The following is a 12,570-nucleotide window of genomic DNA, read 5'->3' on the forward strand; positions in this document are numbered from 1 at the left end:
CCTTGTGCTGGCCCGTGCCATCTCCGCGTGGTCTGCCACTTCAGAAACTCACCTCAGCTTGTCCTCTGGTGTGGGTGATGTCATCACCTCGCTGCTGAGCTTCTTGCAGGGTGACATCATCAGTGTGCTGCAGCAAAGGGATGACTGGTGGTTGGGACAGCTGAATGGGACGCAGGGATGGTTTCCCAAGAGCTATGTCACTTTGGAGACAAGTGGCAACACAGAGTATGAAGACACTCATGAGAACAGCACATTTCTTTGATATACAACTTTAGCGTAAGACTTACGGTAACTGACTGTGTTGTTCTCGTTCTAGTGCTGATGACACTGACTCTATTCAGCTAGAGGGTAAGGATAGTTTACTTGTTGAAAAACAGATTCTGAATTTATTTTTATAAAAAACTGAGTGAAAACTGAGTCATTGTTAGATTATTCAGTCAGATGTATGACTGTACCTTACGCCATTTTATCCAAACCAGAGTATGTGGCCTTGTACACATATGAGAGCCCAGAAGTTGGGGACCTGACATTTGTTGAGGGGGATGTTGTCATGGTGACAGAGAGAGAAGGAGAGTGGTGGCGAGGATGCATAGGGGACCAAACAGGAGTGTTCCCCTCCAACTATGTTCGGCCTGTGGAACCAGAGGTGAGTCAAGTTGTATTTTGTTATTTATAAAGTTGTCATTGCAGCATGTTTGCCATTTCTGACCACAATTTTGAATCCTTGTAATAAGATAATCAGTTATCATAATAATTGTATATTAACTAGTGCTGCAAATATTAGGTAGATACTGTAATTCACTAAATAATAACAGAAAGTGTCTTTTTTTTAAGCGCTATTCAAACAAAATAAGCGATTTTGGAAACCTGTGATGACCATTTGTTATTTTCTGATGTGCTGTTCTACAAAGCAATTAATCAGCTGTTAAAAGTAATCAGCACATGTTTTGCAGCATGTTTTCATAATAAATACATGATTCATTTATTTACTGATTATGACTTTCCTACCTTTACTAATTTAGGTGTCAAAACCTGGAGGTCCAACTAAAAAACCAGGTGAGGATGAATACAGAAACTCACATACACTACACACACACACACACACAGATTGTCATAAATTGCAGATTAAATCTGTTATGCTCTTGATATTTACCTGATCTAAATTCATCCTGGGCTATTCAACAGAGATTGCCCAGGCAGTCACCGCCACCGACCCCCCTACAGTACATCAGCTGCGTTTGTCTCCAGGGCAACTGATTGTGGTCCTGGCCAAGAACTCCACTGGCTGGTGGCTTGGGGAGCTGCAGGTCTGTCATCAGAGCCATCGTTATGGAGTTACTGTATTATTCTTTTTTCTTTTTTTTTTTTTTTAAGAAAATAAGAGTAAAAAGATATTAGCTGTTAATATTTTAGTAGCAAGGATTTGCTTCAGGGATTTGTTTGGCTGTAAATGCTGATTACAGTTCAAGGTCCCTTGCACCTTGCAGCACTGCGTAAGCATGATCGTAGTTCTCTTAAATCGGAGCGAATATTTTAATATCCACACTGGGAACATTTCCTTGTGCTGTAACAAATAGGTTTCTTTTACCACTCAAACACAGATGATAATATAGATGTTTTTGTATCTGGTGACTTATCAGATTAATGAAGAGCTGGTACCTGTAAGAGGTGGACTGGAGGTTATGGGAGTAATACTAGGGTTGTCTATAAGATCATACACCTACAGCATAAAATAACACATTGAATGGAGACAGCAGATCAAGTTAGCTGTAAGGGGTGAACAGTTCAGACAATGCAGTCTAAATTTAAATTGGATTTTTCAGTGATACCACAGCTTTGTCACATTGTACAATGCCCTGGTAATGAATGTGCAAATGTAAAATTTTATAAAGATTGATCAAGTAGGATGGAACAGTGATTTGCAATCTTTTTGTCAATCTGCCAACTTGAAGCTAAGCTTTGGCTGAGTTTATGAAACCACTTAACATAAATTTCCTCTAAAGGCCCATCACAATTCAGAAAAATGTTGTTAGCTGAGATTCTGGAGATTCAGGACTCTGCCGTACAAAATCAATTCATCACTTGATTTAGAAGTCAGAACTGATTGAGCAGGAGATTGATTTACTCTCACTGGCCCCTTTCCCCACCAGGCTCGAGGTAAGAAACGGCAGAGAGGCTGGTTTCATTCCTCTCACGTCAAACTCCTGGGCCCTACCAGCAGCAAATCCTCTCCCTCTCCTCTCCCAGGTGATGGTGACACACTCTGAGTACCGTGTCCTGTTCATAATCAGTGAGCAGGATCTGTTGATCAAATTTATTTCCATGGTCAATTTGTAATTTCTGTACTATTGTGGTTCATCATTTGAAGCGTCTGTGATTTTGAAATAGCACACAATATGTGAAATAATGTATGGAACAATAAAAACAAAGTCATGGTCTTTTCAATAGATTGATGACTTTAAAAAAAATTCAGTACCGAGTTAACAGAAATCCTAGTGATCAGCATTTGTTTTGCTTGTAGTCACTTCTTAAAGCCACTGAAAACATGCCTTCAAATTTCTTTATAATGTTAAATATTCATGATGAATCCAAGCAAAATGGTATTCATTAAAATATTTTTATATACTACTTATTATTCATCAGAAACTCATCACTCAACAAAAGCTAATCTGCTTTATCAGGATTGTGTGGGAGTAAATTTGTTCATGGACGTTTTGGCTGAAAATAGCCAGTTCATGTAGAGTTCTATTGCTCATAGTAAAAAGCTTTCAGGGTCTTTAATAACGCACCATTTGTGCCTGATCCCTCAGTGTGCCAAGTAATTGCAATGTACGACTACACTGCTGCCAATCCCGACGAGCTGAGCTTCTCCAAGGGTCAGCTGATCAACATCCTGGACAAGACCAACCCTGACTGGTGGAAGGGTGAAGCCGGTGGGGTCACAGGTCTGTTGCCCACCAATTATGTCAAGATGACCACAGAATCAGACCCCAGCCAACAATGTGAGTAAACTTTGGGGGGGGGGGGGGGGGGGGGTAGTTTCTGCTGAGCTTTCAGCACATTTGTCAGTGTAGGACCGTTTTTCTGTTCTACAGTTAGACAGGAAAATCAATAAGTCAACACATGCAGTTGGAGTAAATGTAATGTTGGTCAGAAAAATGCACCGTTGTCACAACAGATCTGATAAAACATTTTAATCAGCCATAGAAACAAAGGTCTCTCTTGTTGCTGAAAGGTCTGATTGGTTGACTTGACTCACTCGGGTGCCATGTTAGAGCATGGAGAGCCTGACGGTAAGCTTTAGGTAGTTGGTTTTAAAAAGAAACAATGCTAGCACACTAGGCTGGCTTTACCCTCTACTTCCAGGCTTTATGCTAGTCTAATTTGTCCACAATCCGTGTGACTGTGTCTACAGTACGCTAATCACTGCTCTGTTAGGAAGGATGTGATTCTACTCGCGTATATTTGCTGGTTTGAATTTTTAAAAAGGACCCATTTTTAAGCAGGAGGTGCACATTCAAATTTGTATTCATAGCTTGTGTGTTCTCACAGCAGCAGATCTATGTTAACAAGAGTGAACACACTGGATGTTTTAATTAGGATGAACTTGTAAAAGCCACAGTTACAAGACACCATGAAATTTTAATTCTAATGATCATGCTCTGGCCTGTACACCCACCCCCCCGTCCCCCAATGCACTTCATCAGAGAAATAAAATGTAGGAAATTATCATCCTGCTCCAGCCGATATGATAACATTTACATTTCCAAAAATACATTATTAATGCACCTGCATGTAAGAATCCAGCATTCATATTAAAACTACATTAATGTCTGCTGTCTCTCCTTCATCTTCACTCCCCTCCCCCTCCCGCTCCTCTACTTCATCTCTGTTTTTTTCTTTCCTCTATAGGACAGTAATGCTGGCTTTCCTCTCTCCTCGTACTCCCCTGCTTATTTCTTCTTCTCTCTTCTTCCTCACCCCCTACTGTCTGAGCCAATCCAAACTGCCCTGTCGCAACAGGAGGCCCAGCCGCCAGCAAGAACAGCCGAGCTCTGCGCTTTCCACCATACTTGTTTAGGACAGTGGTGTTCTGTGCTCCTCTGTTATTGATCCCTTTTTAATTTATTTTGCTACTTTTACCTGCTCTGCTATAAAGTTTCCAATCCTGTCTTTCTCTACTAAGCATTAATTTCTTACCCCTATCCCCCTCGCTCTCCTCCCCTGCTCCCTTGATGTTTCCTTAATTAACTAACTAACCAAGGGAGTGAGGCAGAGGCAGCTAGACATGAGTTTCAAAGGCTTTTGCATTTGATACAAAGGCATGGAAAGCGTAGTTTTGCTAAAGATAAATGGAAATATTGATCAAAAGAGTTGGTTAATGAAAGTAATATGTAAATGGCATCAGAACTAAAGTCATTTAGTTTTCTAAATTAAGATTATGAATCAGTATGATAAAGACTTTTCGACAGGGTCACTCATTCTTGCACTAACAACGTTAAGCCTTGCTAAACTGGACCAATGTGAAGACTCACTGTTGCTTAAATCACCATTAACCTTGATTGCTGCTTGCTAATGCAGATTGCCTGGATTAAAACTGATTGTGATTTGATTATTCACTTCTTATGCACTGTTCCATTTCTTTATGCCTCCAAGTATTTAAAACTGAGTTTCATCTTGTGTGAGCTGTGATATCACCAGCAAAAACATGCAGATAACAGCAAAGCAACTGTAGATAGGGTAGATAGGGAGAAAATCACACCACAATGCTGAAATGTATGGCCGTGTTTGGCCACGTTTAAATCTCAAAGACTTGAACTATCAACCGAGTCTTCCACTGCTCATTTGCTTAGGCATTAGTTATTTAATTTGTTCACTATGCAATCATTTGGAGTAAGCACTCCGCCATGAAAGGTGCTTCATTTTCTTTAATTCAGTGTCTTTGATAGCGATGTTGTTAGCGTTAGCATTACTTGGTATCTTCCTTAAGTTCATGTACTGCAACTACAATGTGCCTCACTTTTGTCTGTGCATTACATGTAAATAAAATCCCACAGAACTGATAATAAAGGCAGATTTTAATATGGAAAAGAGTGTAGTGCTTTTGACAAGACTACTTCACATTCTCTCAGACATCATTTCAGTGATTGACAAGAAGGTGTTTGTGCATGCATGCATGTGTGTTTGTCTGCACTTGTGTGCACACTCTAGGGTGTGCTGACCTGATGACACTAGACACCATGACCCCTCAGGAGAGGAAGAGGCAGGGTTACATCCACGAGCTGATCCAGACTGAGGAGACCTATGTGGAAGATCTGGAGCTGGTACTAGAGGTATAGATGAACACATTTGCAGACTTTCAGGCATATTTACAAATGGTCAGCCTTTCTCTGGAATTCAAAGCACCGATCACGTTTATATTATTAATTTGCTTTTCTGTCTCTACATGTTTGTGTCTCAGGTGTTTTACAAGCCCATGTCTGAGTCAGGCCGTTTGACAGCAGCTGAGATGGGAGTGATCTTTGCTAACTGGAGGGAGCTGATTATGTTTAACAACAAACTACTCAAGTAGGTACCACAGACACCATCTTTAATTATCCCGTTTAGTGTCTTTAATATGTTCTGCAAAAACAGACTTGACTCAGAGTTTTACAAGCCCACTGACACTGCAGGCTTGTAAAGGTTTTGTTTGAGTTGCTCCATCTGGTTGATTTTTATAGCTGGCTTAGCACAAATGTATGAAGATGTAACACAAATCTTTTTGAAGTGTTTTACATCATCATCTCTGTGACCCAGGGCCCTACATGCCCGTAAAAAGACAGAAGGAGAGAACATGCCGGTTCAGCTGATAGGAGACCTGTTGGCCTCGGAGCTTGCACACATGCAGCCGTATGTCCGCTTCTGCTCCTGCCAGCTCAACGCCGCTGCCCTGCTGCAAAGCAAAACCTACAACCAGCCCGACTTCAAGGATTTCCTCAAGGTATGTGTTATGCATGATGGATGCTTTTCTCCAGGTATTCCGCTGCGCCTCCATAGTCTAATGCAGGTTAGGTTAGCTTAGCTGGTGACACTAAATTGCCAGAAGGTGTGAATGTAGTTGTCTGTCTCTGTGTGTCAGCCCTGCGATAGACTGATGACCTGTCCAGGGTGCACCCACCCTTTGCCCAATGTCGGCTGGGTTTGGCTCCAGCCCCTACATGAATCTTTTGAGGATGAGCAGTTTAGATATTGTGGAATCATGTAATGGGAGTGACGTAAAGAAAATCATTTTTGAATTGTAAACTGGGCACACGTGGATTCTGAGATGCAATAAAATTGAAGTCTTTATCTCTCTCGCCTGTCCCCTTGAGCAGAAGATTGCCACCAACTACCGCTGTAAAGGAATGCCACTGTCCAGCTTCCTCCTCAAGCCCATGCAGAGGATCACACGCTACCCACTGCTCATAAAGAATGTATGTGGAAAAAGTATTCCCCACCCAAAACTTTCTTTTTTTCTGATATTCATAGTGTCTCCCTCCTTTCATCTTCCTACTGGGCAGATTCTAGAGAACACCCCAGAAGGCCACGTAGACCATGGGCCTCTGAGAGAAGCCTTGGAGAGAGCTGAGGAGCTGTGCTCTCAGGTCAATGAGGGCGTCAGAGAGAAGGAGAACTCTGATCGGTTGGAGTGGATACAGAGCCACGTCCAGTGTGAGGGACCTATAGAGGTAAACACATTCAGATATGACTTGTATGAATGTGTGTTTTACTGTTAACCATTGCAAATAAAACCTTTGTAATTTGTTGTTTTCTGCACCAAACACACATTTCATTTGCAAGTACACATCAGAATTCATCAAAACAAATGCAGGAATTCAATAGCAAAAGCCAGAGAGCCTTCTTATTGAACCATTTTACTGTACTTGACAGTTTTCTTCCTTTCCTCTCCTCGGTCATGCCTAACTTTCTGCCCATTTCTTTTGCAGCACTTGGTCTTCAACTCGCTGACTAATTGCCTCGGGCCTCGCAAGCTGCTCCACAGTGGCCGGCTGTACAAAACCAAAAGCAGCAGGGAGCTATGGACTTTCCTCTTCAATGATTTCCTCCTCCTCACACATAGTGCCAAATCCTTCTCCTCGTCAGGATCAGAAAAGTTATTCAGCCCCAAGACCAACATTCAGCTGAAGATGTACAAAACAGTAAGCGAGAGCAGTGTTAAAGCACTACGCTTTTAGGTGACCTCTGTTTATAGCCAATTGAAATGTGTTGCTTTGTTTTCATTTCAGTATTCATTCTATACTTTGTCATGTTTTCCTTTTCTGGGCATCTGTCGATATGCTATTCATTCATCGTTTTATTATCTTCCCCAGCCACTGTTTCTAAATGAGGTTTTAGTGAAAATGCCACAACGAGAGGTACGTATGCACATGTGGACATCTCGGCAATGGCCTAATAAACCTTGTCTGTAGTACTCATATGTTTACTGTTTTGGCAGGACAACATGGGTCCAGAAAATCAAAGCAGCATCTGAACATTTCATAGAGACAGAGAAGAAAAAGAGAGAGAAGGCTTACCAAGGTAAACATATAACATCTCTCTATTTAGAATAAAGCCTGTAAATTAAAGGCTAAACTCGAATTTTAACATATATGTGACACATTATAAAAATATATATTTATGATACTAATGTGAAAGAGGGAACAACTATTGGTAGAGATAAGATTTAGTCAATAATGTTTCTCATAATTGCCATATTGGTTTTATAAGCTGCTGTATATAAACTTGTTTACTGTGATGGAAAAAATCTGCCTCTACATGTACCAAAGTGCACATTCACAGCCCACTTTTGCAAAGTCATCATTTGCAGTTTGCAGTGTGATATGCTCTGCATGATATAAGCGCCTACTCTATATGTGTATATTGCCCACACATCGACAAGATCTATTTCATCTGGCAAAACATGTTGTGTGTTTTAGGCCTACATCTAATTGCTCTGTTTGTTTAGCACGCTCCCTGAAGACCAGTGGTATCGGCCGATTGCTGGTAACTGTCATAGAGGCTCAGGAGCTCAAGGCCTGTAAGCCCAACGGTGAGGCCTCGTAATGCAATACAAACCTTTACTGTTACATTATGTGCTTACATAAATCGTGTCTTGTGAATTCAAAAACCTCCATCATTTCTGTCCAGGTAAAAGTAATCCGTACTGTGAGCTGACAATGGGGGCTCAGTGTTACACGTCCCGGCCGATCAACGACACTCTGAACCCCAAGTGGAACTTCAACTGCCAGTTCTTTATCAAAGACCTCTACCAGGACGTCCTGTGTATCACTGTGTTCGAGAAAGACCAGTTCTCACCAGATGGTTAGTGGATAAGACACACAGAGATGTTCAGGCATTTTTGTCAGTTTTTATAATCATTGTTTTCATGCTGTCCACTTTTGTCTTGTTTAACAGTTTAAAAATGTCCCTTTCCACTGCTGTTTTGTGTGTGGTGCAGTCCCTTTTTCACAATTGTGATGCAAGCCAAAAAACTAAAACTTGAATTTGGGTGTTTGCATCTTGAAACTTCAGACCTTAAAGCAAGTATCAGAGCATACTGGGGCTCTTTTAACAGATATGTTCCTTGTGTCTAGCTAAACATAACTATAAATAAGATAAAATTGCTCATTAATACAAGTTACATTTGCTTAAATGAAGTCAAATAGACCTGCATGGTAAACACTGAAAAATACAATAGCTACTCAATACAAGATATCAAATCTAAATATTAGGTTATCTAACTTTATTAGACATTGAGTTTTCCGCCACTTTAGATTTCCTGGGCCGCACTGAAGTTCCAGTGGCAACGATCAAGAAAGAGATGGAGAGCAAAGGTGCTGCAAACCGCCGTCTACTACTGCACGAAGTCCCCACTGGAGAGGTCTGGGTCAAACTGGGCCTACAGCTCTATGAGTCAACCAAGTGAGGAGGAACATAGCACAACATTAACTCAGGTGCAGACAATTCATTTTACAGCAGTGAAGACAAGACACTTTGCATAAACAACCTTAAAGTACCTATCTATAGCAGCGCATATGTTTGGCCCTGCACCAGTCAGATTCATGTAAGTGCCCTAATTCCCATCTTATAGTGAAAAAAATGAATTTTTGCTACAGACAAACCAGCTAAAATGCAAATCCAACTGCCAATATAGTCACTAGAAAATGCAATCTGACAAACATGCCTTAACTTTTAATGGTTGAGATTTCTAATATTCATATTCACAAACTTGTATATGGTACTATTTTACTATTAATGGATGAGTACATTGTGTCTGATGTGCTCATTTATACCCTGTTTTACATTGACCTCAACTGCCACACATATTGTGCTTGTTTTGCTTAATGTTATCCACTACTGTACAATGTAATGTCAAAGGTTAACCCTATAGTGTAACCAAGTATGCCATTAAATCCTGACAATGGTGTGAATACAATGCACATACTGTAAGCATTTGTCTTTGTTGTGGCTAACTGTTTACTGTTTCACTCAATACATTCTTGGTTTCCTTAGGTTTCCTGCACAATAACACTTTGTATGAACTAAGTATGATGCCTGGGATAACTGTGAGGTAGCAAGAAGCAAACGGAGGTGAAGATTTATGGTAAATATGGATTTTATTTGGATGTAGGCAAGTTGCTATAAACTTACTGGCTATTCCCGACATCCACATCTGGAGAAGCAGGAGCCGGTACAATGGCACCTTCCATCTGGTGCGGCGTTACCATTATGTGGTATGGTATCGAGCCTGAGTGGGACACATTTGGATGATGTTACTTCTCACATTGTCCTTATTTAAACTGAATGACTGTGGTGATGAAGCCGCTTGTATATCAAATAGAGACTTGGATCCTGTAGGGCATGGGCTGAAAATAAAGCATCCATTGTCATAATATTGTAGATTTGTACCTGCTGGACTTCCTCCCCCCAGTCTCATCCTTCACTGGAGTATTTGTGGAAGGAGAGGCCAGATAATTGGATGAGGTCAGTAGAGGTGTGTCAGCCTGAGGCATCACGGAGTCAGTAAGGTGACGATCATTCTGAGGTAGCTTCTCTACGTGTCTCCTTGTGTATTCTGGAGTGAAGAGAAGCTGGTTTATAACTCAAAAAGGCTCATATCTGTCCAAAACATGATATCTAATTAGGACAATAATGGGATAAATATAAATACCAAACTACTCTTTAACATGTAGCTAAAATATTAAACTGTTACTGTAGCACAAATGAAGAGTCAAAAAAAGTCCAGCAAAGTTAAAGATCATATCTGGCATACAACTTTTCATTTCTAACAGGAGAAATGTGTTGTTTCTTCTTTCAAACCTAACATGTTCTCAGTTTAATTCTCTCTAGACTTAAGAGAAAATTCCACTGGATATTTCAGCTAAAGCTCAAAGCGAGCATTCACACGGCTCTTAAATTTCCCTTTGGTTAAAAAAGGAAAATACCCAGATACCTGCATCATAAGAACAGGCTGTTCTCTTTTCCGGTGGTCTTTGATGTAACTGAAGGTACAGTGGGTCCTTTGTGTCATTTGTTCTGAGCTAGGGATTAAGCAGAGACACTCTTGTGATTATTTTTAATATGCCCAACTTGTCTTTTCTTAAATAATTAAAATACTTGAGCCATAAAACAATCACCTTAGAGAAGTGTGGCTTTTTGATGTTAAGAAGAAAAGGGTTATAGTCCTTTAGATCATAGGTATCAAGAAACACATAACCCTGACGATGAAAGACGTCACAGTGGTTAGAAGTCAGGTAAATACACAATGCTGAGTTCTGTTTGTTTTTTGGAGAAACATCAACAGCACGACAAAAGCTGTTTCTAGCAGTGAAATAGGGATGTGTTAACTGTAGACTGATCGGGAGTGTTAGCATTACCTTGGTGTTGCAATGATGGAGGTAGTCACTGTACAAACTGAGGCGCCTCTTGGCCTCCGCAGGGCCACAGCTGGACACGTGTGCCTCCACCCTGCTCTGGAGGGGAAACCACACACGCTCGGTCCAGTGCTTGTGCAGCAGCTCCCTCCTTCTCAGCTCCGTTTCATCCCATCGGCTCAGAAATCTTTCCAACTCCTCAATGAAGACCCATTTCCACCAACATGATAGTTACAAATGTTAGCTTTTTTTGTAACACAATGAAGTGTAAAAATTGCAAAAAAAAATAAAAAATCATACCTTCATAAAACCATTTTCTGTGTCCTGTAATGTTTCAGCTATTTTTCTTGCCTGTTGATTTTCAGCTTCCATCTTTGCCTAAGAGGTAACACAGCCAATAAGGAACTTCACATTCTCTCTGTATGTGCAGGCGTTTGGTTTGATGCAGTACCTGCAGCTGTCTAAGGGGGGTATGAGACAGCCGGACCTGTGCTGGGCCCAGCTTTGGCTTAGAGGATGCTTCTTCATCTCTTTTCTCTACTCTTACACATCCACTGGTGCTTTGTAGCTTCACGCTTAGCAGAGATGGGCTCTTTCTAGTCTCTGTGGTGTCCTTCACGTCTGCTGTGTGCTCCTGAAACACCAGTAAAGTCAGTGCTGTGGGCACGTACTACAGTGATTTGTAACTGTGGTGTAGTTACAGTCTGCAGTGTGCACTTTCTTCTTCAGAGATCCTATGTAGCTCATCTGAATTCAAGGCTTTACTTACACCTTGTTCTGTAACAGTGAATGTTACCTACTATGAATTAAAATATGCAGAAAACGCAGATTAAAGAGCCATGAGCGGACTGTGAAATCCCAGTAAGCGTTCACAGAAGGACCAGAGGTATACAGAAGGCAGCAGGACCAGCACAACAGGCAGTGACAGATGACATCACTACCTGGAAACCCTAGCTGCTTCTCTCTGTTACACAGGATATGTATATTAACACACTGTGGGGCTTTCTTTGGCCTGAGTTGAAGATGGGAGCTTCCTTCCTTCTGTTGTGTTTCTCTAAAATAGTACTATCATGGGTTTGGATGCTTGGTTGACTCGTGTCATGTGCACTCGTGTCACTTGACCCATAAGCACCAAGCGTTTAGGTGAAGATAACAGTGGCTACCATATCTGTCTATAACCCGAAACCTTTCCATTCATGCTTACTAAGACACTGAGATTTGTACATTCAGATATGACAATGAACAGACAGAAGAGAGAGAGAGACAGGCATTGCAATCCCTGCCAAACTGTCTGGACAGGATACACAGCCACTCTTACAGTACATTAAAACACTGGTGATAAATTATTCGTTGGCGAGAGTTCACTGTACAGCGTGAGCGTGTAAGAGAGAAAACTATTCTATACATTTAAACGTAGACAAAAAGCTTTCTTTCTTATGAAATCCCCATAATAGCCACACAAGGGCCACTCATAGGAACATCTAAACCTCTAAATCTTTAGCTACCTTTTATGAAGCAGTGTGGTATTCTGACAAAGTGCATACAGTATGGGGGGTGTGTGTGTGTGTGTGTTTGTGTGTGCATAGTAAACCTAATGTAACAGTGCCTTTAAGAGTTTGTAGTGCATTATGTGAAAATTTAGCTTTTTTGTTTCCAGTGGTATTTGAACTTGTATTAA

The 12,570-nt window shown here is 41.0% G+C and overlaps 1 protein-coding gene across 1 annotated transcript in view; it reads left to right on the forward strand.

Annotated features, from left to right (window-relative positions):
- The window catches only part of itsn2a (intersectin 2a), a 31,696-nt gene extending 22,074 nt beyond the window's left edge, over positions 1-9,622 (forward strand). Inside the window, 17 exon segments of the mRNA XM_020623689.1 lie at positions 2-225; positions 317-348; positions 480-646; positions 1,023-1,056; positions 1,186-1,307; positions 2,151-2,247; positions 2,811-3,002; positions 5,212-5,333; positions 5,462-5,568; positions 5,797-5,980; positions 6,354-6,452; positions 6,540-6,707; positions 6,966-7,178; positions 7,350-7,557; positions 7,985-8,068; positions 8,167-8,340; positions 8,793-9,622. Of these exon segments, the coding sequence (XP_020479345.1) occupies positions 2-225; positions 317-348; positions 480-646; positions 1,023-1,056; positions 1,186-1,307; positions 2,151-2,247; positions 2,811-3,002; positions 5,212-5,333; positions 5,462-5,568; positions 5,797-5,980; positions 6,354-6,452; positions 6,540-6,707; positions 6,966-7,178; positions 7,350-7,557; positions 7,985-8,068; positions 8,167-8,340; positions 8,793-8,944 (2,379 nt within the window). The 3' untranslated portion in view covers positions 8,945-9,622.
- The last annotated feature ends 2,948 nt before the right edge of the window (positions 9,623-12,570 follow it).

The sequence above is a fragment of the Monopterus albus genome, unplaced genomic scaffold (genome assembly GCF_001952655.1).
Source record: "Monopterus albus unplaced genomic scaffold, M_albus_1.0 scaffold307.1, whole genome shotgun sequence".
In the NCBI taxonomy this organism is placed as follows: Eukaryota; Metazoa; Chordata; class Actinopteri; order Synbranchiformes; family Synbranchidae; genus Monopterus; species Monopterus albus.